The 27832-nt window shown below is 47.2% G+C and overlaps 2 protein-coding genes across 6 annotated transcripts in view; one reads left to right on the top strand and one right to left on the bottom strand.

The window, feature by feature from the left end:
• LOC309440832 (UPF0524 protein C3orf70) overlaps window positions 1-13670 on the top strand; it is a 28175-nt gene extending 14505 nt beyond the window's left edge. The window contains exons 2-5 of one of the 3 annotated variants that reach the window (XR_014184269.1): window positions 2154-2937; window positions 5419-5558; window positions 6335-6476; window positions 13521-13670. Coding sequence is in view for 2 of the 3 variants with exons in the window: in XM_082054994.1 (XP_081911120.1) it covers window positions 2154-2710 (557 nt within the window). In the remaining variant the exon portion in view is untranslated. Of the gene's footprint in view, window positions 1-2153; window positions 5373-5418; window positions 5559-6334; window positions 6477-13520 lie in introns of those variants that run through there. The other 2 variants (XM_082054994.1, XM_082054993.1) reach the window with 2 other exon arrangements.
• VPS8 (VPS8 subunit of CORVET complex) overlaps window positions 6433-27832 on the bottom strand; it is a 64968-nt gene continuing 43568 nt past the window's right edge. For 2 of the 3 annotated variants that reach the window (XM_082054990.1, XM_082054991.1), the window contains 9 exons: window positions 27550-27592; window positions 26684-26787; window positions 26254-26332; window positions 25223-25305; window positions 19364-19444; window positions 17856-18025; window positions 17105-17273; window positions 7853-7933; window positions 6433-7156 (listed from right to left, as the gene is read on the bottom strand). In XM_082054990.1, coding sequence (XP_081911116.1) covers window positions 7007-7156; window positions 7853-7933; window positions 17105-17273; window positions 17856-18025; window positions 19364-19444; window positions 25223-25305; window positions 26254-26332; window positions 26684-26787; window positions 27550-27592 — 960 coding nt within the window. In that variant the 3' untranslated portion in view covers window positions 6433-7006. Of the gene's footprint in view, window positions 7157-7852; window positions 7934-17104; window positions 17274-17855; window positions 18026-19363; window positions 19445-19470; window positions 19811-25222; window positions 25306-26253; window positions 26333-26683; window positions 26788-27549; window positions 27593-27832 lie in introns of those variants that run through there. The other variant, XM_082054992.1, reaches the window with a different exon arrangement.

Below are 27832 nucleotides of genomic sequence, written 5' to 3'. Positions count from 1 at the left end.
ACCCCACGCCTCAGTGAGTGCCCAAACCAAAGTGTCTGTGCTGCTGCGCCAAAGGGCACTGAGCAGTAAGAGCTCTGCTCTGCCTGGGCTTGAAGCGTTCCCTTGTTTGATGCTAGCACTTAATTCCTCTGAGTCACAGCCAGTTGAGAAACTACACCACGGTATGTTAAAAAGATGGCAAGCGGAGAGGATGTCTTTGTGTTTTCTGCCATCCAGCCGTAATCAAACAGGAGGGGAAAAAAAGCTCGTTTTATTTTCACTGAGCTTTTCCAGTGGCTCTGTTAATAATAATCATTCCACAGGTAGTAGGAAAAGAGTGCTTGATGAGGTATTCAAGGGGAGCTGGTCAAATCTACTCACAACATGCTCTTTTCTCCTGCTGACGTCGCATTGCTCTCAGTCTGGCTGTTTCTCCCGTGGCACGACAGAGATGGGATTTTCTCTGCAGCGTGTCCGATGCTCATTCGTCTGTGTTTGCTGTCCTCGCAGCGTGCCTCTCCCACACCCAGCGCTCCCCTGAGCTCTGCTTTCACCTCTGTGCTCTTTGTAGCATTTCCTCTGTTCTCCACATCCTTCCACGATGGGGTTTGACATCCCAGTAGAGGAGCACAGCCAACTTGAATGCAAACCAATCCCCTTCCAATAGCCACCAGTGCAGCTGGGGCGGGAAGAGCCCTCCCCAGCGCTGGAGGTTTCCCCAAGTGATGTGCCAGAGCTGGGCTGGCAGAGCCCAGCTGGAGCATGGAGCCTGGATCCCAGGGCTGCTGCAGCCCAGAGCCGGCATCTCGCAGCCTAGAGCTGGCATCTCGCAGCCCATTGTGCTGCTGCGGCCCAGAGCCGGCATCTCGCAGCCCATCTCATTGCCAGCACTTCTGACAGCGGGCTGGGGTACCAGCTGCCACACCACCTGGGATTTGGTGTGGTCAGTGCTTTTCCCACATCTGGGAAGGATTCGCAGGCTCAGAGGGGCGCGAGCCCCTCCTCAGGGTAAGGAAAGCCCTCCTCTCTTGCTGTTGCCCAGGCTGCGCTCAGCCTCTCTGAGCAGCAATACTTCACTGCTCCAGTTTTCCAAAAGAACAGGTAATTTGGAAGAAGGGCTGCACCTACCTCTGAGCTGCAAACACAGACACGTGGCCGATCTCATCGCAGCACAGCGGGTTCCTTAATGCAGCGAGACTTGGGTGGCTTTCTGCTCCTCACCTGGAGAGCTTCAAGCGTCAAAACAGTCCTCCTGTGCTTTGATACTTGTTCTGCCTTTGCAAAGCAGTATTTGCAGCCTGTGCATCAAAACTCGTCGGAGAGCCCCGTTACTTGCAAGTCTTGTGGAAATTTGTGCTTTCATAGTGTAGGAGCCCCTAGGGAGACATGAATCTTTCAGAGGCTTCATGCAAATAAAATGCAACATTTTACAGTCTTGGGCATAGCCTTGGGTTTCTCAGTTTTTCCTAACAAAGTACTGATTTTCTGCCTTTTTATTTGTTTCTTTTAGCAAAGATTTTCAGTTCACACTTGGTTCAGCTCTATATAACCAACATAATCCTATTTTCTTACTACTTAACCAGATAATCAAGATGCCAAAAGCATTTCTATGGCTTGGGAATTCCCTTATTTTCTGCCTTAAAATTCTAATTGAAGTCATGTATGAACCTCTGGTTTATAATACAGAAAAACACGATTTAGTCTCCAGAAAAAAGAGAACATGGAAACGCATACCAAGAGACTCATTGTAATTTGGAATAATAACAACATAACACAATTGAGATCGTTGTAGTAAAGCTGTAAGCTAGAACTGCTTGTGTTCAATGGGAAAAAGTAGTCTCTGAACATCTTTTCAGCGTTCTTTCCCCTAGAAATGGGTGCGAGCAGACTTGCTGTCTGTCCCGCTTCTTAGCTATGGAGCTGTGGCCCTGCAGTTAATTCAGTTACGTCCTACAGATGTCTTTGAAGCAGGACTGGGGTAAGGAAGGTTATGCTTACCTGCGATATTAAGCATCCATAGCAGGAGAGGACTGAGCACCTTGAGGCTGTTGAAAACAGTGGCTGCAAGGAATCACCGGTTATTATTAATAGCCAAGTGCAAGCGTCATATCATCGGCTTGGGTCTAACTTAAAGCTAACCATCTTTAAATGCTACTTCTCTGTTTTCCCCACAGGTAAATATGTCTATCAGCCCATGACACCCGTGGAGCAGCTTCCCAGCACCGAAATACCCGTTCGCCCCCGGGAGTCCACAAACACCATCCAGATCTCCGTTTCGCTCACCGAACACTTTTTGAAGTTTGCGCCTGTCTTCCAGCCCCCTCTGCCCCCCGACTCCCCGCAGTTCTGCACGATCGCAGACCTCTTCATTGACAATTACCGCGTGAAATGCATCAACGGGAAGATGTGCTACGTGCAGAGGCAGCCTCCCCTCCTGCCCCACAAGATAAAGCCCGAGGAAGTCGCTGTTCGCAATGCCTTAATCACAAAAGAGAGCAATACACCAAAACCAGATCACTGCTCGTCCCCTTCCAGCTCCGAGGACTCCGGGATCAATGCGGTGGGGGTTCACTACGTGGAGTCGTGTGACGAGGACACGGAGGGGGTGGCCGAGCTAAGCTCAGAAGAAGATTACAGCCCGGATAGCAGCTGGGAACCAGATGAGTGCCCGCTCTTGTCACCCTCACAGTGCGAAATGGAGGTGATTGAGACTATAGAAACCACTGTGTGAGCCGAGAAGTTGGTATCAGATCAGTCCAGTTCCCACTCAGTAACGTTGCTTTTGTAGTATTTATATTTTCTGTTTTTTTCTGACAATCCCTTTTTTCCAGTGCACTTGATATTTCCGATTCCTCACGGGAGTGCGGTCATGGGACTTGCATACTGGTGAACTAGCAGCAGCCTGAGCAATTTTAACACATTCTCAGCCTGATCAGATCTCCCACGTCTGCATGTAAGGTAGTGATAAATCTTAAGACTTTTATAGCTGAAATAGGCCCTTTTCTTGGTCTGGGTTCCACCATATACTATTTCTCTTACAAGGATGTGCCATTCAAGATGTTTCCAACTGTCAGGATGTTTGGCCTTCAAAGCACAGAGGGTGAGCTAGTGCGGCACGCCTGCCAGCAGCAAAACCGAGTTGCCCTTACTGTTCCTCAAACAGCCAGGCGAGGCGCGGCCACAAGACGCTCGTTCCATCTGTCTGTCCTTGCGCGTTTGTCCATCCTTTTCTCTAGTGCCGGCTCGGCCCTTCCCGAAGGCTGTTGGCACCGCTCTTCCCGCGGGTTGGTATGGCAGGCTAGAGAATGCACAAAGTGCCTCCGACTTTTCTCCAGGCTATGCATCGGGCATCTGCTGAGTTAGGCAAGGCTCTGAAATCTCCTGAGAAGGCAACTGTTGCTCCGGAGGGGGATCATTTGCTGGGATCCAGCTGGGCCCTTTTTTCCACGTGGATCTTAGGAAAGGGGATCTGGCTTTTGCAGCTCAGCAGGAGGGGGAGCAGGCACAGGTGAAGCGTGGCCATCTAACCGATACCACGCTAGACTGGGGTGTAAAATAAGTGAAGGAAGTGACTACCTCCAAACACACAAAAAAATCCGCCCTTGGCTTTGCCTGCTGCTTCCTCCTGTGCTGTTTGGTGCCGGACATGTGCACTCAGGACCAAATGGCCTCACGGCCTGCATTTGGCTGGACAATTCCAAAATGTAAGAAAACAAAAGTTTATCAGCCACACCACTGTGTCGGCAGAGCTTGGGGACAGCGCGGAGGTGCCTGCGGGGGTGGCCCACGGGCTTGGTAGCGCGTGTGCTTGTTAAAATACAGCCCGAGTAATTCTAGGGGAGAGGGGAAGCTTCAGCTCCCGCTGCTTTGCACCCAGTGCCAGAGGGATTCGAGCAGGGGTTTCCTCAAGGAGCTGATAGGAGCGAGCTGTCTTGCTGGTGGTTTGGTCTCAGCCCTGCTTGACAAAACAAAAATGTCATTTCTCAGAAGATTTCAGTCAGCTTGAATCAGTTGGAGTCAGTAATAACTGTGTTTTCAACAGCATTACTGAATTTCTTTGTGTATTTGCCGTTTACGTTTCAGAAGTCATTGGTGAATATAAGGCTGTATAAATGTGTACAGTTTAGTGATTGATACTAGATTATAGTCTATGTTATAGGATGGCTCATCTCTCACTGTATCCTGACAACGTATTACTAATTTTATACACTTTGTAAGCAGTATCTTTAGAAAACGTTTAGGCAACTGTGTGTGTATGTGCACATGCGCGTGTGCTAGGAGTTTACCCTAAATGGTTATAAAGTAATACTGTACTTTTTAGACTAACACTTTCAGACAAAATAATAGGTTTTATAGTTTTGATGACTTACATAAAAAAGTGCAATGCTTGTTAAATGAGGCACTTGGGCCATTGCATGAACAGATACATTCTCACAAAGCACCTGAAAATATACTCTGTTTTTCTGAGGGTATTTAAACAAAGGCTGTAGTAAAGCTAAATAGGATTTATTTATTTTTTAAGGGTAGGGTTGTCTTACTTGGTTAACTAAGGTTTCTAACAATGTTTTAGTGTCTTTTGACCATTCAGACACATTCCATAGGTAGAAGGAAGCATTATGTATAAACCTGCAGCATTTACTCATATTTAGTCGCTCCATTATAATCTAAGCGGAGAGCTGGAAAAGCTCCCTCTCGTGCCTGGCCCACCCGAGCTTTCTCCCCAGAGGTGACTTCTCCTTGCTGGGAGGATGGGGGTGCTGGTAGGTGCCCCTTCCCCAGGGCCTGGTGACAGCGGGACCTTTCCCGAGGCCAGGGTGCCCCTCAGCAGCTCTGCCTGCAGGTGCCACGCACAGAAAAGACCATCGGGACCCTCCGACTCTGCACCAGCTCCCCCCACCTGCGAGCAGGAGCTGCCTCCGCCTGCCGTGAACGCAACGACATTGAGTCAGGTGGTAGTTATGACCGAGACTTACCATGAGATCCTCTGGTCTTGCAGGTTCATATCACTGTCGTCAGGATACGTTCTTTCTTAACTGTAAGTAATTAGCAATATTCACAAGCTGTGAGTGTCTCCTACCCAGGATTTGTTCAAATGTCTTAAGCACAATAAGCTGCCTCTTCCTGCTGTTGTACCTGTAAAAAGTCAGTGGAGCAGGCTGGTGTGGGACAGGGCTAGTTCTGGAAGGCGTTTGAGCAGCCAGCACAGTGGCAGGTTCCTCTCTATGCTCCATCACGCACCCCAGCTCAGAAACACGCTCCTCGCAGAAACACGATCTCTTTTCTTTGCACAAACATGCTGGCATAGACACGCTGTAAGAGACGTGCCCTGGGCTCCCTGCTTCCCTCAGCCAGGGAGAGGTGTGTATATTTCCTCTTTAATAAAATACTAAACAACTGCACTTCTGCTTGTCCTAACTCACTGTTTATTTTCCATACTAGAGTGAAACATTCTGATATCTCCAGCAAAGGAAGGGTCATGTATGGCTTCAGATGGCAGCACCTGAAACACGCACCCAGTGCTAGGCAGAGAAATGTAGTAACCAGCACCCGGCCCAGCCTCACCTGGGTTTGGGCACCTGGTAAGTACTGGGGCTGGTGGGCAACCTCACAGCCCAGTTCTGTGAAAGAAGAGCTGCCCCTGTTGGAGGACAGCAGGGAAAAGAGCTGCAGCTCAGGTGATGTCTGTGAAAATGCAGCTGGCTGTAGCCCCTTGACGTACCTCTGAGCAGGTGGGCTGCAGGCTGGAAACGTCCGTCTGGGGCACCGTTTTGTAGTTGTTAGTGGGAAGGCGGTGAGCACACGGGCCAGGCACTGGCACTGCTCCCCAGCCAGCAGCACTGCCCCGTGCTCCTGCATCTAGCGGGAGCTCCGCACGGACCAGCCGTGCAGCTCGTGCATTTGTTCTGTGTGTGTGGAGAGCAACACCTGGTGCTCCAGGGAACAGCTGGGACCCTGAGGGAAAGGTGCCCCAAAACACCCAAGTGCTGGTGACAAAGTGACCAAGGGGAAGAGGTGAGATCACGACCACTGGACCAATAAAACACATTGCTCAGGCAGGATCTGGAGTGCACGTCACAAGCCAGAGGTGACAGCACAGAAACACGACAGCTGTGGGAGCAGAGGGGTGAAGGTGCCCTGGGAAGGGATGTGCCCACCTTGGCACTGCAAAACAATGCTGAGCAGTGACAAACCTCTCTGGTCACCAGTGCCCATCACACTGATCCTCTCCCTTTGCAGCCCCCAAGGGCACCTTTTGACACCCATCCCTCCCCCCCACACCCAACCTGGGCACAACAAAAAGAGAGGGGAGGTTTGTGCTTCACCTGCAGTGACAGGAACTATCTTTCTCTACCAGACTTCAGTGGCAATTGTACCAAGAACACAGCAGCACTGCCAGACCAGCAGCCCTGTTACCCGCTCCCCATGTGCACAGCTCACACAGCAAAGTTCAACCAAGGGCCTTTTTAATCAAGGTTGTAGGAACGCACCGTGCGCAGGTTAGTTTACTCACACATGTATCGTTCTCTGCATTCTTCAGCCTTTTCCAGGTTTGCCCATTCTGTGCCCTCAGATGGCAGGGCTCCTGCCATGAGGCAGTGGGCCAGCCCTTCGCAAAATGAATGCTGTTGCCAGTACTACAATTAAAACTCAAGCGTGGTACCCACCCACAAAGACACAGCACTGTGAAACGCAGGGACTGGGCACAGGACAGGCCACACTCCTCCAAAGTTACCAGCGCTGCCGTGAGCCTCCAGGTCAGTGCAGGCAGCGCGGTGCTGCACGGTGCTTCGGCACGCTTGGTTTTGCCCCCAGAGTTCACAGCTTCCAGCCCAGCTGCCCCATGCCTGCCTCGGTTTAGTGAGAGGCAGCAGCAGAGCTGGGAGATCACCCGCTGCTACAAACCCCACAGCGAGGCTCAGCACAGCACACAGGGGTCTGGGAAGGGCGCTGGAGGGGGAAAAGTCCAGTGTTGTGATGGAAAGGCTTCCCAGCACCGAGTCCTGACACCAGTCGTGGCCTTGCCGCGTTAGTCTTCAGCCAGCGGAGGGGGGGCCAGGTGGAGCTGGAAGTTCTCATTCTGGAAGACACTGCTGGTGGCCGGGTCACCATGGGAGACGCTGAGCAGCCCGTGCTTTTCACCACTGGGGCCACGAGACAGTTCTGTCAGCAGAGCCAGCTGCAAGGCAAAACCCAGACACGTCACTGCCCAGCAGCCTGCCTGGAAACACCCATGTGAGGTACAGAAAGATGGGGGGCTCACCTTCTTCTTGCAGCAGTTAGAAAAGCCTTAACACATATCGAGAAAAGGGTATGTTGGTAGGTAATGACCCTATAGGGCTCAGTGCAGGACAACAGTCCCGGACTAAACAACTTTCCAGGTGTCTTTAGGTTGTTGTAAAGTTACATAATTGAAAAATAAACCCAGAAAGAGCTGAAAGTGCCAACAACTGAAGCCAAAAACAGGCAGGAGACACAAGGAAGATGCAAGGAATGGGGAGCTGTGCTCATCTTGGGACAACACGGGAGGCAGGAGGAGGGAGCCCTCTGTGCGATCCTCACTGTGTCTGAAGGGGAGGTTATTTCCAAATCTAAAAACAATCTGAGAAGCCTCACACCGTGGACACTTTACAGGCCCAGCCTCAGTGCCAGAGGCATTTCCGTGGTTTCACTGACAGTGAATTCCCCAGCCCTGTCAGAGGCAGCGGGGCTGCCTTGTGATGTGGAACAGCCAGCTCTACACGCAGTAAATTGCCAGCGCTAAATGAAACCCAAGAGAAAAGGCAAAGCCCATGCTGCCAGTGCTGATGGCTGGGTTGACAACATGCAAAACACCCTTCACCAATTCAAATCCGAAAGGAAAACAGGTACGTACTCTGGAGGTTCCTCGGTTGAGTCTGCAGAGCTGGTCAAAAGCTTGGATTTGCTGAGGATCCAACAGAGACTCTGAACTTGCCTGATAAAGAGAGGGAGAAGGTTACAGAAACAACACACAACATGTTAAGTTCATATCCACAGAAATTCATCCCTGCTCCTGCCCCTGGGCCTGGAGCAGCCAGTGCACAGCCTGTTCAGAGGGGGTTTTTTAGCCATCTTTCCTCTGGCTTGAAGCCACTGTGTGCACCTTAGGATAGAGATCCACAATGAGTTATTGTTGGGGTGTGTAGCTGATAGCAGAGAAATAGTATTAAGTTACCTTTAGGGAAAGAAAAAAAAAACAATAAAAAGGGGAGGTAGAAAAAGAGAGAAAGAAAAGGGGATGGGAAAGTTCCCCTGCAGGCAGCTGGGAAGAGCAGTAATGGGTCTCTGCGGAGGAGCTGCCTCTCCTGGGCTCTTCCCCAGCGTCTCCTGACGCTCTCCCCAGGCTCCCACCAGGTTCCCGACACAGCGCCGGCTGCAGCACGCTGCGATAGGGCACGGATCATGCCAAGTTATTTCAGGGAACAATTATTGCGCCAACGTGTCTCTCCTAAAGTCCTTTTTTTCCCCTAGTAGGATGTCACAGACTAAAAGCTGGGAAATGAGGGGTGAAAACGGTGGGGGGAGACAAGGTGACTCACACATCAGAGGCAGCCGCGTCCCCTGAGACACAGAACACAACAGACACTGCCCAGCAGTGTCAGCGCTCGCAGCGTACGAGCAGCTGGGGACAAGGGTAAATGTCACCCCAGCAGCGCCGGGGCAGTTACAGGCTTGCAGGTGAGGGCAAACAATTGCGACGAGCATTAACGCAAGGAGGGCCACATATACACTCCAACTGCTTTAAAAGGCATCATTTGCATATCCCAGGGAGAGATGACAGAGCATCACAGATTCTTGTAGGTTTGTTCCATTTTATCACATCACAATGTTTCTATTTTGAATGTTTCTGCTCATATTCCAAAGCAAAAGCATCATCAAGAAACTACAACAGGAGCCGGGAAGAACAGCCTCCCTCATGAGCAGCAATCTGGCATCTGTTGTCCCTGGGGATCTATTTTTAAGGGAACAGTCAATGTTCATCCTCAAATATTTTCCCCAAAATACATTTCCCAAGGGCTATTAATCCCAAGTGCTAGAGTCCTACCAGTGAGGGCTGGCTTAAGTCGCATTCACTTTAAACCCTCTTTGGCAACGGATCAAGCCCAACATGAAGAACTAGTATCACTGTCTCCAAGGAGCGCAATCAGCTGGAATTAAGGCCAAACTGCTGGCCCCACCATGGCCAAGGGGCTTCAGTGTGCTCTGGAGTGGAGGGGTAAGGCCTGGGAGGAGGGGGAGTGACATTTTGCCAGAGATCACACTGTCTTAGTCTTTGACTCAATTTTTAACCAGTAGCCAAGGAAAAAGGGAAACCCTGCTGGCACCTCTGCAACAAAAATCACCTCCGGCGAGCTGCCTTGAAAGAAAGTTCCCCACCACGGCTTTCCTGAAGCCTGAATCATCCTGTTATTCTCCTGAAAGCACGTGCATCTTACCTTTGAGACATTTGTTCAACAGTCTGAGAAGAGAGGAATGTCCTGAGTGCAAAACACTTATGCTGGAAGCATGTGCTCAAACTCATTTCGTCCCCCTCCAAGATATTCTTTATATTGTAAATAACTCTTTGCTAACCACCAGTCAAGGGGCCCAATGTCCATATTCCCTGCACGCATGGCTTAGGTTTGAACTGGGGGGGTCATGTACCCACAGCTGGCAGGTCACACAGGCACTGCCCAGGGGACACGCGGGTCATTTGCACTTGGGGAACAACAACAACAAGGAAAACCCGCCCTCCACAGCCGCTGCGGCCGCAGGCACTCAAGGACAAGGAAAACGCAATATAATTGGCCTTCCCTCTTCTGCTATCTCTCTGCCACGCGTATGTAACTATCAATCAGACTGTTCTCCAGGCTGATGAGATGAAATATTGCAGGCAATTCTTCCTGTTGTCATGGAAACAACTGCTGTCAGGCTTTTTCCTTTTTTAACTGTGTCACTAAAGGCATGTTCATTCAAGAGCTACGGGGATGCTCTGAGTCCAGCGTCAGCACGGGGGTATCAGTGGAATCCACTCAGCTCCCTCGCTCACCCCGCAGCACAGCCCCTGCCTCCAGTGCTGCTGCAGGGCCAGCAACCTGCTGATTATTACTATTATTATTATTATCATTGTTATTATTATTATTATTATTATTATCAGTACGAAGCAGTTCAGTACCTCCAAGCCATTTCCAGCCAAATCCTTACGCCCCTTCAGAAAGGCCTCAGAATAGACTCAAAACCCAAGAGACGCAATTTACTCCCTTGAGGATCTGGGCCAGCAAGAAGAAAGGTTCCTTTTTGTTTTACAGTTCTCATAGATCTCACCACTATAATGCTAATCTCCGTTGCACATTTTGCCTGCACATATTCCACCCCCTCTGGTAGTCACCACACAGCCCTCCTAAGCCTGCAATTATCTTTAATTTAGCAGCTACAAAATCCATCATCAGCGAGTGCCTAAGCGCAGCAGATCATACAGCAGTTGTAAGCAGAGGCGCCGTTAATAGTCACACCAAGAGATCTAAGTGCTGCCGTTCCTTCCACAAAACGTGTTGCCACATCAATTAGAGCATCGGGGCACCATTTACCCCAGGGGGCTGCTCCATAACATGGGGCAGATGCAGCCAGAAGTCCTGGGGAAGGTTTGGGGATTCCTAGGAACAAAACCAACACCCACCTCCCTCATTTACGGAGCTGAATCCACAGGCAATGGACCCCGAGTCCACCTTCTGCCATCCCTGCCTTGCAGCTGGACACTTATTTCACCATGGCTTGAGTAGCCTTACAAAAAGGTGCTCAAACTCTTGGGATGCCACGGCAGCCGGTAGCACTAGGGCAGGCAGGAGGCAAATAGTCTGTGAATAAACAGACACACTGAGCCACCAAAGCCCACCGCAGAGCAGCCTTCCCCGCGCGCCGCTCCGGCGGGAGCCATCTGTCACACCAGTTCTGTCCTCCCGGCTCTGCGGGAGCAGGACGGGGAAGGCAGGTGTCTCTTCTTTCCAGCTGAACCTCAGGAGCAAACCTCCCACTCAAGGCGAGGGAGAGGACAGGCTGATCTGTGCTCTAATAGACTCGCTGTGGCTGCAACCGACACGCTGCGGTGACAGAGAGAGGAGGAAGGAGCCCTGCTTGTATTAAATATCTGAACACACACGGGCACACGTCCCTTCTCTGCTAGCAGCTCACGCTTGCACTTGGACATTCACTCATACCTTTTGCCAAAGGAGCTGTAACACTGTCCAGGATTCATTAGATAAACACAAAACCCCACATACCCTCACTGGACACTATGGCCCACCAGATGAGATACTTATTTATAACATATTGGGCTTCGAGGGAAGCATGGCAGCACACGGATTCAACATTACATCAAGGTGACGCACAACAGGCCTGTGCTCAGGCTGACCTCAGTTCAGTGCCTGAACCCTCGTGTCAAGCACGAGGGCAAATAATTCATTTTCTGACATGAGCTAAGGAGGCTCCGTGGTTGGTTCAAGAGGTGTAGTGTTCTCTCAGCGGCAGAACTTTGGGGAAAGAAAGGGAAGGTAAAGACACACAGAAGATGGAAGAATTCCTACTTGTTGTAAGAAAGACTAGTGACGCCTTATGCTAGTGGCTTTTTGATAACATGACCCCAAATCTTACAGAAAACCCAAGCAGACGCCTCTGCTATCTGTCCCCTTCACAGCTCCTGGCACCTGTGCAGCAATGTCCTACTGCTGGCTAAGAGGGAACTTTATAACGTGCCTAAGAACAGCTCTGGTCCTGGGAGCTCAGCTGCAGCCGCCCAAGCCTATCTATGCTCAATTTGCATATAAACCAACAAAACTTCCTGTTTTCATAGTGCAACATGAGGGTAAAAGGGCTGGAGAGGGAGGCGGGACATGGGAACCACAGCTTTCCATTTCAGGGGTCTCCCAGGGACAGATGCTCACCCGCCAGCTGCATTTCCGACAGTCGCCCTCCAGAGCAGCCAGTAACGCTCTCAGCCGCAGCAAACACCACTGAACCAGCCGCAACTCCCTCATACCGTCCCATCTAGGAACTGCAAACTGAACCAAAACCTCGGCTTCTCCTTAATTTTCTCCCCTCCTTCAGAGAAACATCAAAAGAAAGGTTGTTCACCTACACCCTTCTTAACCCTTTGGCCTTTTGGTAATTTCTCAGCTTGGCAGGAGTACAAACCAGGGCAGGGAGCAGCAATCGCCGCTCCAGCAGCAGCAGCAGCAAGCGCGGGCAGCCCTTCCCCACCAAGGGAAGGTCGCACTCTTTTTCCTGCCTGTGCTCCAGGGCAGATCTGCAAACACAGACTGAAAGCTTGCAGCTTCACAGCCATGATGTATGTAACGAGCTGTGCCGGTTCCTCAGAGAACAGATACACGACAGCCGAGCACTGCTACACATAACCATCGGCAGCGGGGACTGATGCGGTGTGTGGGGTATCAACAGGTTGCAGCAGCCCAGCATCTGTCACCGTATTTAAACAAGCCTGTTCTACAGATCCTCCTAGATATGTTTTATTAAACGGGAGGAAGTTTTCATTAAACTGTCAGAATAGTTTCTTCGAAATTGAGATGTAAAGTAAAGCAAAGAATACCCACAGACACTCTGCCACCTTCTCCCTTAGGCAGGACAGCGCGTTCCCCGGGTGATCCCCGGAGCACAGGGCAGCCCGTCTCACCATCTCTGCATTAGGCAGCCTGCAGTCAGCTGTCTTGCTTCGTGTTGGCCTCTCTCGGGGCCCAGAGCGCAAGACTTTGGATTGTCAGCAAGAAAGGAAAACTTCTGCCAGGCTACAGACAGCTAGACATGAAGGCCAGGGGAAACAACTACAATTCAGTCTGATTTTGTCAAAAAAAAAAAACAGCAAAACAAACTAACCACTCCCCCAGTATGAAAAGTCCAAGAAAAGAGTCTATTTAAAAGCTGCTACAGGATAATTATGGTTTTGAAATTAACCTCTTTAAAGGTGTATTTTATTTCCAGTTTTAACTTTGGTGTCAGTTCTGTAGCTACTAGTTAAGACTCCTGCTCTCAGTTTTCTTACAAAATCACTTTTGTTTTCAATACATTACAAGAAATCTTAAAACACAGATGTTCTGCTGATGAGAAGCCAACGGTACAAAATGTCTCCAGCTCCTTCCTCACATGGGTTTCCTACACATGGTTGAAGAAGTTAAGGAATCTACCACCAAAACCAACTCTGAAACTAAAGCACTGGGCTTTTTCTCAGTTAATACCCATGTGGCATTAATCTCTGCAGAGAACACACCATCTTGTAAGTGTGTAAAATGATAATTACCTGCTTGGTGTCATTTTGGGGAAAAAAAACCATCGCGACTAGATATTTTCAAAGTTATAAAGCCCTTGGGAAATTTTGATATTGCTGGGAGTCAAGCTAATAACTGATGGTCACCATTACACTGGCAACAGTACAATTGGCTCTGTCTACTGATTGATGGAGGTCATGTAACATCTGTCTAGCACTAAAATAAGTATTGGCGAAAAAAATGCCCTAAACCTTCATTCTTACCCACCAGAAAGCACACAGACATGCTGCAGAGGGACGTGTAACATCACAGCTCCGTGATACTGTACGGTATCGACACCGCACAGGAGGATGTTGGTCAGTAAGCTCCAGGTTGGATGGAAGGCCGTGTCGCAATGAGGGACACTGGTGACAGGCTGCAGGACAGAGCTCAAAGGTAGAGTCTGACAAACCGGATTAACTACGATCACGTTCATTGTCCGTCCTGGTGTGACTTGACAGGATTAAGCTCCTGAATAAAACATATTTGCCATCTGGACAGCTCTAACAGCGGTGCCCTTAGAACTCAGGCGCATTCTCAAACATGAAATAACCAGAGCACGTCAGCTTAGGGCTTCATGGTGTTTTCTGCAGAGCTTATGGCCCAAGAGCCACGACTCTTCCTCTCCCTGATCCCTAGTATGCAGGCTGGCAGAATAAACAGGAAACACAAACTAGCTCACTGTAACAAGGCAAATTAGTTTTGGAGATCAATGACTAAAATATCACGACTGTTTCAGTTATGTATTTAGGCAGAAGTCCAGCTACTGTGCTTTCACCTGATGTGCCTCCGTTAACTTCAAACACCACAATGCAAAAAAACACTGGAAGTTTTAAATGGGATTAAAAAGCCACCACAAACACACACACTTTCATTTCTTTTAACACTCATTTCTGGTAGGATACAAGGTAAAGAGGACACAAAGATGATCAGCTTAGACTCAGAATATTACCCTTGGGAAGACAAGCAAGGTTTAGGGGCTAACACAGAAAGCACAAACCAGAGGAAAAGCCCCTTTGCCCTTCCCTTGCTATTCCCCTTTGCTGGGCCAGGATGTCTCAAGCCCTCAACACAGCAAAGCTCCGCTTAACTAAGTGCTATCACCACATTCAATGACAGTTCAGTGCTGGCTTGTGGCATTTCTCCACCTCCCCCAGTTTCAAGGCAATTGCTGCAGAAGTCATGCATGCAAAGCAGGGACAGAGCAAACACTGTCTGTTGGGCTGTCGTTTCACATCCAAGCCTCAACAACACGGCAAAATTCAAACTGACAGTCTTTGTTGCAGCAGAACAGAGTTGGTACTATGAAATGCACTCCAGATGCTCAGTGGCATTTACCAGTATGAATCTATTCCTAATTCAAGGCTTGCTAAGGAAATAAATACCTAAACTGAAGATTTCACTATGGAAAAAAGCCAAAACAACACACATTAGGTTTTGCAGAGACAGACTAAGCTTTCAGGGTGTTCAAAGTGATTGCAAAGCAATCCTCTCAGATCTATGTGCAAAATGCCCCCGAAGCGTCAGAGCTGGCTCCCAGGGGACTGGGAAGGCAGGACTGGAAGCACAGGTGTGTTACCGTAACCTCCCGCTGGGACTGTCCACACAAACACCGGCTGCTGAAGCAAGAGCAGACTGACCAACACAGACCTCTGGGTCTGCCCAGTGACAGCAGAGTTGAGAGGGAACGCAGAGGAGCCCGTCACCAGAGAACTGCAGCACCAAAAGGCTGAATAAACCTTGTGAGAAAGAGAAATGAATGTGTTCCATGCCTGGGCTGGCACCAGTGACCTGTTAGCATTGCTATCTTGCACCCAGGCTGAGAAGGACCCTCGGGAACACGCGGTTGTGGAGGAATCCTGCGAGTCCCCCCTTGCCCGCACCTCCTCTCCAGCATCATACATCACCCACCAGGCCACTGCAGAACGTGCACCTTTCACACCTCAATTCTGCACAGACCAGGGTTGCGTCAAACCGAGCGTGGGGAGCTGTTTTCATGTTTAATTCTCTGCCTAGATGTACTTGAGGCTGTGGGAGAGCAAACCCCACCATAGGCACCAGCCTGTCCCAGCAAGCGCTCCCGGTGACCCTCCTGGCTTCTGCCTTTGGCTCCATCACACACGTTGCTCTCCCAGCGCTCCATAACTGCTGCCTCGCCACACAAATCGTTACCTTGCAGGGTTAATTAACACTACTGAGCAGCAATTGTTAAGCAAACAAACTTCCTGGTGAAGCTAGAGATTTTGCAGTCTTTCGCCAAGTCTAAATATATTCAGCTTTTTAAAGATCTGACTGTGCAACAGTTTAATCACATGTTAGTGCAACAGTTAAATATTATAATTTAAATATATGAGGAACATCAAACTTGAAGAGGATCTGGGGCATCAGGAGGAGGTGGGGGCTCTGAGGAGCCGGAGCCAAGCGGAGCAGGAGGCAACGGCTTCTCTGCCAGGAGCACGAGGGAGAGCAGGGAATGGATATTTGCTGCTAGATGATCCGTGCTGGAACCCCTTTTCTGCCCCATCCCATCCCTCCACATCTCCATTTAAGCCCCGAGTCCCAGCCAGCCCCTCGCTTCTACAGACGGATCAGTTAAATCCAGGGAAGCATCTTCTCCTCCCTGCCTTGATCATTGCCATGTCACCTGGAGCATTTTCCACTTCATCCTACCGTGGGGTAAGTCCAGGGGAGGCACAGGGGTTCTCTGACTGACCAGCCCATGAGAAATCCAGTGACAGCCAAGTTATAAGTCACTTTAATGTCACTTTTAGTACTTAATTTTGCCTTTAGCTTTAAAGTTACACCTTGTCTGTCGCACCCATTTGCAGACATTCCTTTGGAGCAGAAGTGTAGAGGGTAAAACATGGGGTGCTTAACTTCACAGCTACTATCCTTATTTCACTACAGCAGGACGGAACACAAAATGACGAGCACTTGTAAGCAGACTATTTGGACCACAGTCGATTTACAGTCTCCTGGGAAAACTTGTCTTTCTGTCACCGTATAAGAAACTAACACAATTTGACTGCAAAGACTGCATTGCGCTCCATACGCTCCTCAGAGATTAGTTTCCCCCAGGTCTCCCTTCAAGCAGAAAGCTTCTTTTTTTGTTAATACAGAGGCTGATGGAAGTTGACTAATGCTGTTAGCTATCTTTGATGGGAATTGGTTTGGCAGAAATTGAGATAATCTGCTAGAAGAAAACTAAAGTACTACTATAAAAACATACTCCATTGAATTACTTTAGTTTCTGAAGTGGAAAAACGTTGCTTTGCATGCATCTGCGTGGTGACAAATGCACAAAGTACCTTGAGGCATTTAGGAACAAACCCTCATCGGTGACCATCTCCACTGGAACACAGGGCAGCGGACTCAACTGCCCTGGTGCAATATCCCAAAGAGACACCCCAACAAGCCTCCTGCCATTTTTGCTTACAGCACCATGCCAGGGAAAGGACAGCGGTGTGCATATTGAGACTGCTCTTCTGTTTGAATTGTGGTTGGTGAAACTTCTTGCACACAAATACTGACAATAAATACAAACTAATTATCTGTCCTTTCACCCCAATCAAGCTGCACAGGTCTTGTTCACATGCAAGCTTCTTTAAGCATTGTACAAGCACTTAGCGAGTCCAATCAAATACCCATTTCTTGCACAGCTCTGTATACCCACCCCCAAACACAACATGTCTAGTTAGCTGCAGATACTGATCATGCGCTTGTCTGGAAGCAAAGACAGACATGAGAACAAAGCAATGAAGTCTGCACGCACTGCTCAAAGTTTACTCAAAGAGAAACCCCCCCACAACCCGTACCTGTGCCAAGGATGCTCCGCTGCCTTTCTTCAGCGCCGACAAGTTCTCGCTCAGTTTTCCTCCCTTGTTACTGGAGTTGCATTTATAGCACATCCACCTCATCAGGCCTTTGGTTACCGTCCCACACTCTTTGCTCAGCAGACACAGCGAATGGTACAAGTGGCCACAGCTGTAAAGAGAAGAATTCTGCTGACAGCTCTGTGCTTTGGAGGAACAATCTGTGCGCTCAATGGAAAACAAGGCTGCTTGTATGTAAATACAGCACTACCCTCACACCTCCACATGCTCCTGTAGTATTTCTAGACTTCCAAAAATAACAATAGATGCCCATTTTCAGATGTTACAGATCATAACACTAAGGTAATAAGGATTTTGTCTTGTTTTACAGCCACCTAGTCACAGACAGGAAAATCAGAGATGCCCGCAAAGTGCGTAGTCAGGGCTGCAACAGATCCCAGATGTGCAAACACAGACAAGTGAACCCAGGGCGCTGCAATTGCACAAAGTGCAATTGGGAGAGATGACAGACAAACTGACAGCATGCTGAACATCTCTCCCAGCACTGCCATGTGATTTCCAGCTGAGACAGAGACACTGCATGCAAGGAGGGCTGCTCTGGTTACCCAGCTGTTTTACAGCACTGGGGAACAGAGACACACACAATTACTGTGTAGTCAGAGACCAGCAGCTTGCTCTTTTTCTTTCCTTGTAAAACTATTAACGTGATCACAGCCGTAACGCTTCACTTTACCTGAAAACAATGATTTCATCAGCAGTTTCTTGCCGCCTTTTGTACTGCTGTAGACAAATGCAGCAGTAATCCTGCTTTGGGGTAAGCCCTCTAGTGACAGAAGCTCTGAGGTTACACAGGGACCAGTGCAGATCGTGGTTTAAGAGATTCGTAGTCGTCTCTAAAAGGGTCTGTGTGGAAGAAAATATACAGAATAACTAGGTCATTTTGTCATCTCCACACTGTGGAAACTCCATACTGATCAATTCTTCACAACAAGCAGCTTAGCAGATTACTGAGAGCAAAACCAACCCAACAAAATTGCTTCTCTTTATATGTTTTCTAGCCACTGCTCTCAAAATACTTATCCTTTTATGACATGTTAATGGAGGCAATACCTTTTCACTCTTAAATAGGTTAGTGCTTTATTGATTTTTGTCAAAGAGCATTAAGAGAGACATGGTAGGCTCATTTTGTCATCTTCCCTACCAGACCCTCCCTTTTTTTTCTCCTCTACCTGGTAAGCTACTGCTTACATCCTCCATTTTAGTAGAAACATGCTGATAAAAATCAAAGCTCAAATGTGCTATCACAATTAAAATATGACAAAAAAACCACTGAAATTCTCATCTGCTAGTTCTTCCCAACAGAGGTTTCCCTTTCTGAAGAGCCAAAAGCAAAATACCCTTAGTTTTTAGTGGTCAGTGCTTCTTTCAGTAACATCAGGTACCAGGCGTGAGTGCTCTGCTCCGCAGCAGTAACTCACAAAATGCTGCAGAGGTTGCAGTGGTTCACATCTGGCCCAGTCCAGCTGTGACGTGCAGCCCGTACCCAACAGGGAACCCACGCTGCTCAGAGCAGACCCTGCCCAAGAGCCCGGAGATAACGGCTCCTTGTGTTCAGCCCTCTACAGTCAAGCTATTTCCCATTTTATTTCTCAATTGGACGCTGCCAGGCTGGCAGCACCATATGGTACCAAGGCAGAATGAGAGAGGGAGAAGTGGGAGGAAGACTACGCCTTCTGGTTTGGGGAAAAGGAGTTTTAGAAAACTGTTGAAGTTTGGAGATTTGAGAGCGGACAGAGAAAGGCAGGAGTGAGACAAAGGTGAAATCCCATCAGGTGACATAGGAAGCGCAGCATTACCACTGGGAAGTGGCAAAACAGCCTCATTTGAAAAGCTCTTACGTAAAACCGCATAAAAAGACAAAACATATTGGTTTTGTGCCTCTGAATCCCTAACTGCAGGATGAGCTGGGGAAAAAGCAGATGTTTATCCTTCCAGTACATTTAACATAGAACTGAACTACAGAGGCGTTCACCATGTACCTGTCAGTCCCTTCACTTGCAGTCTCTCTGTGAGCAACACAAACTCATTCCCCTTCCCCCAGTCACAAAAGTATAATCACTTGCAGGTCCATTTACTTTCCTCTGCAGAGAGAATTGGCAAATGAGACCAAGCAGGAGGCCGGATAGCCAAAAGTAATCCCTGTGTACAGCAGCGGAGAGAACAGAAATGCATGCGACTTACTTGTTCATAGTTAAAAGTGTCCAGCATTCCCAGGACAAGTCCTTGAATTTCTCCGAGTTTCCCTTTTCCATAAACTGGATCCTGTATGAAGAAATGAAAAGCTGCAACTGAATCACAGGATATGAACATTCTGTTGGTTTTGTTGTTGCTTTTTCTTCCAGATTGACATTGCAAAGGGAAGTTATGACTCCAGACTTAAAGATGCTGTTCGTGCACAAGGACAGAAGGATAATCCAATGTTTTGATGTGCAAACTGGTAACTGGCAAAATCAATACTGATTCATGTGCTTGGGTCAAACAACTTCAGATGTGGCCTTGGAAACTTCATCCAGGAGATGCAAGAGCTGACTGGAGAAACGCACCAGGGGAAATAGTCTTTGTATAACACACAGATCCCAGGGACTGACAGACATGGAACTGGACCTGGAAATAAAGCATTTTGCCCTGCTGGGAGGCAGGGGAGAGATATGGGGGGAACTGCTGGAAGCTGAGAGGAGCTGACTGGTGGAATGGGCAACACACAAGCAAAGAATAGAGACAGGCTGGCATGGTATAAAAAGGAGACTAACCTAGAGAGTGGAAAAATGATGGAGGCACAATGGAAACTGGAACAGAAGGAGCTGAATGAACACACTCTGGATGAGAAGAATGAGAAAAGGGGTAGGAGCAGGGCTGATTCCATGCTGGGACTGAGCGAGAGAGAAAATGATAACGAAGAGTGGAAAAGTAAGTTGACAAAGGTGAATAAAGCATCATGGAAGCTACGCTGCAAGACACCCAGAGAAATCACCAAAACAGCTACAGAAACCAAGGCAATTTTTGAACAACAGTCTTCAGAGGAAATGTGACAGGCAGGAACGCCAATGTTCCAGCCTAAATAAAAACAGCACTGAGTAATAGCGCTTGAGTCAAAACCAGCCGTAGGTTTGGAATATACAGAAGATCTTGACATGCTGCAGAGGCTGCTTTTTCACTGGGTGAACAGTATGCCTCAAACAGCACTCAGTTTTCTTTCTGCGTGCATAATTTAAAAGCAACGGCATAGAAATACACTGCACTGAGTCACCATATGAAATATGGAGGGGACCGGGGAACTCAGGACTCAGTTATTTTTGTATCTGCCAGATACTTTTCTAAAGCACTCAAGTATACAGCCAAGGAAATGCAAACTGTACAGATGTGACCATTTACCATTTACTCAACCTTCCCAAGCTGCCACGAGAGACTTTCAAAGCACCTTGTTTCTTGTCTTCATAGAGTTAGAGGAGGAAGAAGAGATATGAAGAAGACAAGAACCACCTACAGCTTTGCAAAGGAGGAACGTGAGTCTGAGGGCCAGCTTTCATTTGCTCAGTCTTTCTCAAGTCACACTTGAACCCTTAAAGAAAATGCCAGATAAGAACTGACTTTTCTCCAAAGAGGAGCCACAAGTCTAGAGCACCTTACACAGAGCCTGGCAAGCAAGTGCAAGCAGGGAAGTGAGTATGATCATTCCAAGACTGGGAATGACCCCAGCCGAGGTTGCAGCTATCTACCTGCCTGTGTGTGAAAACCAGAGCTGTACCTTCACTTTTCCAGCAAGTTATGCTGCTTTCTTCTAATTTGCTGGTTTCAGCCCCCCCAAAATTTACAGTCACAGGAGCCTTGTGAGATCAATTACTTTTCCAGAGGAATATGTTTCATTAATTCCATCTTACAGAATCTGTCTCCGTTTGGAATTTACATACGCTCCAGATGCCCTGCATGGGATGGCACATCACTGACGGTCGGTTGCACGGAGCCAGGAGCCGATCACAGCTCCTGTTTCCAGGCTGGTGTTTCCCTGAGGACATGGTAGAGCAAACCCAACCCCACTGCCCAGTGCCGCTGCCAACCAAAGGCCCAGGAGAGCTGGCAGGTATCCAGATGCAAGCCAGATGTGCTCACACAGCCTTTTGGCCAGTTCCGTGTCCTCCATTTCCAGTTTCTTCCCAGCTCCAGGAAACAGCACTTTCTTTGCTACCAGCACTCAGAGAACCGTGCTAATAAACACGCTATAATCTCTGAAAACTCTGTCGCAGCTTGTCCCATCTGCCACAGGCCAGAACAACCATTGCACATAAAACAAATCCCAGCGTTGACCTTTAGGATGGAAAGAAAAAACAAACAAACCAAACCCAGGCAGACCGCTAAAGCAGATGTGGAAAACATTCAAGCAAAGGCTTTCTGTGTCTTTCTGCTTCCACTCTGCAGCAGTTTTTAGAGACTCCTTTCCCCACTTTGGGGTTTCCACAGGTAGATTTTAAATTTCTGGCTTTTCCAGGTCTCCATTTTGTTGGAGGCATCAGCTGCATCTATGTACCAACCATTTAAGAAGGATTACAGCTTTGTAAGGGAATTAACAGTCAACCTTCCAGCCCTCTTCAGACAGCATTCACATCCTGAATGACACAGAATTCTCAGTGCTCAAGAGGATTCCTCTAGTATCTCTCCTGCCATGGTTATTTCACACTTCCTATTTAACAAATAACTTTACAAAACCATTAAGGATGAGCAAGAGCATAAATATATCAATCGTTATTTTTGTACAACTTCAATTATACGAAGTTGAGTTGATCTGCTGCAATAGGCGGATGCTGGGAGCCTGTTTGCTGTGAAAGCCACAGAGTCTGGCCAGAGCCCTTTGCAAGGTGCCCTTTAGCAAATCATTTTGGTTGCAACGTTAACATTTGCATAAGGTATAACCTGTAAGCACTTAAGCCCAGAAGAGGAAGAAAAACAGTCCTCTAAAATTGGAATACTCTAATTCCTTTTCAGAAAAGGCAAGATTATCTACCTCAGTTTATTGATGTCATCCACCTTACTAAAAAAAATCCCAGTTAATTCCTGGGCAGCTGTTGTACCTACTGCAGCTCCAGTACCTCTGTGCTCTGACGCCAAGACTTTATCTCTGTCGGAACAGCTTTAGAAGGCACGTTCAGACAAGCACCATTTGCAGTTCTGGGTTTTACAGAAATATTTGGAGGGCTTGGGAAAGGCTCTTTGTTCCCCAGGGCCCAGGAGAGCTGCTTTCAGAATTTACGGTACGTCAATGACGTTTTGAACAAGGCCCTACATACTGCCCAGAGCCAAGACAGAACAGTTTGGCAGCAGGATACAGAATTTCACATGGCTTCAAAGAGCTACGACACAGGAATACCCACCCGGCACTAACAAAAGAGATCTTTCCAGCTCAGAAAGCTGTTGAGATAGCGCATTCAGGGAAAACACCATGTACACACGTTGTGTTGTGATTCTTCCCTGCAGGGCACTTAAAACATCATTCCCAGAGAATCCAAGGGAGGTAAAGATCCAGTGCTCCCTGCGGTCGAGCACATGGAGAGCTTATTCCCTGATCCCAACCACGGCAAAGGTTCAGAACACTCAGCGTTTGAGCTGGGTGCGCAGTGAGACATACTCACCATTCCCGACATCATCTTCCCAGCTGAATTCAACACAACGTTCTCCCAAGGGCCAAGCTGTGCGCCCAACTAAAACCCAAATAAAACCTCCCGTGGGCACCTGGTGCGAGCCCTGAAGCAACAGCTGAACACAACACAGCTATGAACATCCAAGCTAAAGTACCCAGAGCAACGCAGTCCCAGAAATCCAGAAATAGAGGTGAGTGTGAATGGAAATGTGAGGTTTTAAGCATAGGAATAAAGGGTTAAAAGAACGTAATGAATGCCTTGGTAACAAGGGCCACTGTTCCCAGCTGTAAATCCGAGGAGCACTGGAGGCAGCAGACTGGTAGGAGCCCAGGGCAGATGAGTGCCAGTGGAAGAGCCTACTAGGAGGAAGATGACAAGTTTGCAGAATAACACACACCATTTTTCTGTTAGCCCAACAGTAAAGCAGACTGCAGACGTGTGTTTCAAACCTGGGCTCCAAACAAGGGAAAACAGAATGTGCGGCAATCTGGCCTAGGATTTATAGAAGCTTAAGTGAGATGCTGAGGCAAAAATCCACCTTATAACAGCCTGCAGCTTCTAAAGAACATAACTAAGCTGTCTTCATCCATGAGAGGAACCCCAGAGATGCGGTGAAGGGCTGACACCCTCTCTACTGCCCACGGATGATCCCGGTCTGATCACTCATTCCCATATATCTCAGGCATTTGCAAATACATAAGTGCGAGTGAGAGAATGAAATCTATAAAATAATGAGTGTTAAGAGGCAAAGTCAACTTATTGAGATATTATGTAAATACATACCACCTTCTCTTCCATAGGATCCTCTAATGAGCTTTATAACACTATTTTCCTTACACCTGTTTCTGAGCGACAAGGTATCAAGTATTACTCTTATTTTATGAAGTTCTGATACTAATGTTCTTTACCTAGAATTCAGTCCTTGCCTTTGAATGCATTTTAAGAAGTCATCTTCTCTCTCCATTTTTTGCTCTAGTTGTCAGACTGAATTTGTAAGGCTGACCAGGGAAAGGGAATGAGCAGGAGCAATTTCCCCCGACTCCAAACCCAGCGAGCAGAGTTGCTCACGCTGCTTTAAATAACGCCTTGCACATTTCTGTACCCGGTAAAAGAACTTCACCTGATGCGCCACAAGCATCCCCCTCTGCAATCACACCAACCATTTCACGGCACCACTGACAAATACATCTCACTCCTCTGTTGCCTGCAGGACATGAACATCAGCCTCTAGAAAAGGGTTTTTCTGTTTCTGCTGAAAGAGGCTGTAAGAACAGAAATGGGATGACATATTTGAAGAGCGAACAAGAATGTCTCTGCTTCCCAAGGGAGAACCGTGACACTTCCCGGCTGCGTTATCTTCACAGCGGCGGCTGCTTTGGCTCTCGCCCCATTCTGCTAATGCTCAGCTACAGATTCCCACCCGCCTCACCACTTCTTCATTCACAGCTTCTGTATCTTTTTCTGCCTACATTAAACATCAAAGCCTGATAGGAAACTCTATCTAATGCTCCAGGTAAAACCAGGTGAAATAAGTTATTGAAGAGGCATTAAGTTTGCTCGACACTTTCTACCTTTGATAAAATCATATTTCATTTGATCACACTTTCTATCTGCTTTTTTACAACACATTTCACTGTCATGATTTTTTCCAAAATCCAAGATTGTGCATAATATTCAGATCAAACTAATAGGTTTCTGGAAGTGTGAGTTCACCCCATGGAGCCTGTAAGCCCTTTTCTACTTTTTCTTCTCTCGTCTGGAACAGAAACCCTGAAGAATAACTCAGCGCTCTCTCAGCCCTTCAATCATTCCACTCCACAATGCAGACAATTTCTCTAATCCATTTTCTGCATTTCTCAAGGTTTGCTATTAAATCCCAACCTCGTATTTTGTAAATTAACAAATCGTATCCACTTGAGATCACTCAGCCTAAGATCCTGTTTTGAAATCAGCTCTTCTACAAGATCTTTGCTGCTCACTGAAATAATACATTGCACCATCAATGAAAACGGTCCAGTTGTGATCTCCTTCTCCAAAGCCTACAAACTTTGCTGTAGCGTTTTCACTCTCCAACCCAGAGCCTTAGTTAAATGGCTTTCACCAAGTTTTGAAAAATTCATAGTGGCTTTGCCCCTAAAACTGCTAAGTTTCAGTTCAAAGTAATTGCAGCTTTTGAGATAATATTGTGTTTGGTTTATGTTCCCCCAGGTCTATGTGTTCCCGCATCTCCTCAGAGCATCAAGTCTCCCAGGTCATTCTGTCAGCTTTTCCAACTTATATCTCACCAGCTGAACTTTTACTGAATAACTCTGAACTAGACAATTAACCGATCTTTAATGACCTGCAAATTGCTCTTCTCGATAAGTGAGTGGCACAGCTTAGCAAAAGCTGCTCCTCATCTGGAACTCACCTGTAGAATTCTCTGCAGGATTGAAGGAAGAGCGATAAATGCAGCCATGTTGTTCAGCACTTGCATTGTCAAACTCTTCAAAGCTGAAATATCAAACATACAAGCCACCAGCAGCTCATTAGGATTTATGGAGTAAAAAGAGATCAATCTTACAAATGAAGAGAGTTTTATTTCTAGTGTGAAAACAGCTTTTATATTTTTTCTTCTGCACATTTTGCACTAAGCACACACAGTTTTTTGTATATTTAAAAGTTTGTGATATCACGATGCCTCCGTTCCCCTCCCACCCCCTACCTACAGTAAACGTTCACATTTGGAGACTGACTTGGTATCACTGTAATTTGCTTTTCGTCCTGCTACAAAAACCCGATGTGGATACCGTGTCCATGTTACAGTCCCACAGACTATAACTTCCCAGTGTTAACCTTTGCGCCAAAGTTGTCCCTAGATCCCAAATACCCCAAAATAAGAGCCAATTTTCAAATATCCATAGACCCAGCAATTCAGTTGCTTTGTGGGGATAATCAGCTTGTTAGAGCAGTTTGGGAAGTATGCACATTAGGAACGAAAACAAAAAAGAGTTATGTAGGATGCAGGTGCATTATCCTCTCACCATGTCTGGTATCGCTCTACTTTTCTGCAGGCTAGCTCCTAAAAATTGATTTTTTTCTCAATTTAGAGGAAAAGATGAGTTGGGGGAAGAGAGGTGATTTATAGTTTTGGGTTACTGATCTCTGCAAGGTCCAGATGTAGCTAACGGTCTCTGGAAAGACAGAAACAAGAGGGAGGACAGACAGCATGATCACCACCATGCTTACTTGCAATACGGTTTGATCTTCCGATGGCTGCAGCCTAACGAATGCCCAGCCTAAGCTTGGTCCTACAGCCACTGCAGCTCAGATCGACTGCAGGAACAGCAGATTTAGGAACTGAGTAACAAAACTGCTTTTCTTCTGTTCATTCAGTAGAGGAGGAGAGCCAGCACACTGATTTTTATTAATATCTGGGGTCACAGAGGCCAAAATACTTACATTCGGAGTATCGACACTGTGAGGAACCAGATAATTTCTGTGGGGACATCATAGCCTCCAGCAGCGGAAACCAGAGGGCCTGAAATAATTGAATGCAAGGAAAAAAATCAGTAAGAACATGGCAGTACTAAAAATGAGCTGTGGACAACGTCAGAGTCCATTTCCAAAGCCTCCCTTCCACATTCTGAAGAACAGAACTACATTTCTCATGACTGCAGTGGAACAGAAATGGAAGAGACTTTGTCTCTTGTGAGTCTGAAACCCGAACCACTGCAAAAAGAACACAAGGCAGGGGGGGAAAAAGAGACCTCTTGAGATCAGTATCCAAAGATGGAAGAAGGAAGACCCATGTAAGCACCATGTAAAGACAAAGCTTCAGGAGATGCAGAGGCCTTTGTTGATTTTAGTGAGACACTTCTTATTACCTTACCTCTCGCTCTTGCTGGTCTAAATTGTGTGAATGTCTCTGGCAAAGGGCAATTGTTTTCATTAAGATATCTTCAATGTCTTCTAGCAAGGGGAGCTCAGCCAAGCCTAAGTTTTGGGGGAAAAGAACAAATGTGAATTATAAAAACTATTAGATATGTTAACTCCCAATCATTCTGCAAAATAAAATCACACTGTTCATCTAAAATCTGTTCACTACAGTGAGCAACTACATTATAAAGACAAGTCCAGATTTTTGGCACTTTTCCTGAATAGCACAATAAATCTGGCATATAAAACATTTAGCATAATCAAATAAGGAAGATCTTAGCTGTGGTTTAGGATGCAATTATGTAACAAACACGGGCACTGCATTTAATTAGCTGCCCATGAGGCCCTGGGCTAGTGAACAGTGCACCTGCGCATATATTCATTTTCTGTATGCAGAACACTGGCCTGAGAAGTTTGCTTCAACAACAAACTACCTGCAGATGTTTCTCATCGCTGTTCATATATAATGCCTGCTAAAGCTCAGGAAGGAGCTTGGATGGATTCAGACATCGGAACCGTGTCTGGGAAGGCAGCACAAGTACCGGTCACAAGCAAAAAAGCCAACAGGGCAGCTGACCACACACACACAAACCCCATCCATCACAGGTTGTTCTACATCTCCAGAAAGATCACAGTATCACAGTACGGAAGTGTCATCAGAATAAGTACCACGGCCATGTGAATAGAAATTAAAAAGTCCCTGCAATACCTAGAAACCCAAAATAGGATCTCATTATGCCAGGTGTCAGGCATATGCACTTCACTTTTTTGTGTTTCTCTCTTTTAACAGAAAATGGAATTTAACTCAATAACTCTTACTTTCATCATCTTGCGTAAGCATCAGCAGCTTGCTCTGCAATCGCTGAAACGAGAGAGAACTCACAACAGTAAACCTGCCGAATCTTGACAGAAGCGGTTTTACGTGATATGGTTACAAAGGCTCACCCTCATTTGCTTCCCCAGTATATCTAAAGTAGCATAAATATCTTTCCAAATATGGGAAGTGGAAGCTGAAAGATGATTTTTTGATTAAGAAAGATGAATTTCAGCATCTATTATCTACTAGATGTTTGAAGACATGCCAGAAAAATATATTGATGTG

The sequence above is a fragment of the Streptopelia decaocto genome (genome assembly GCF_964273445.1).
Source record: "Streptopelia decaocto genome assembly, chromosome: 6".
Lineage (NCBI taxonomy): Eukaryota > Metazoa > Chordata > Aves > Columbiformes > Columbidae > Streptopelia > Streptopelia decaocto.
This window is presented reverse-complemented; position numbering and strand designations above follow the sequence as displayed.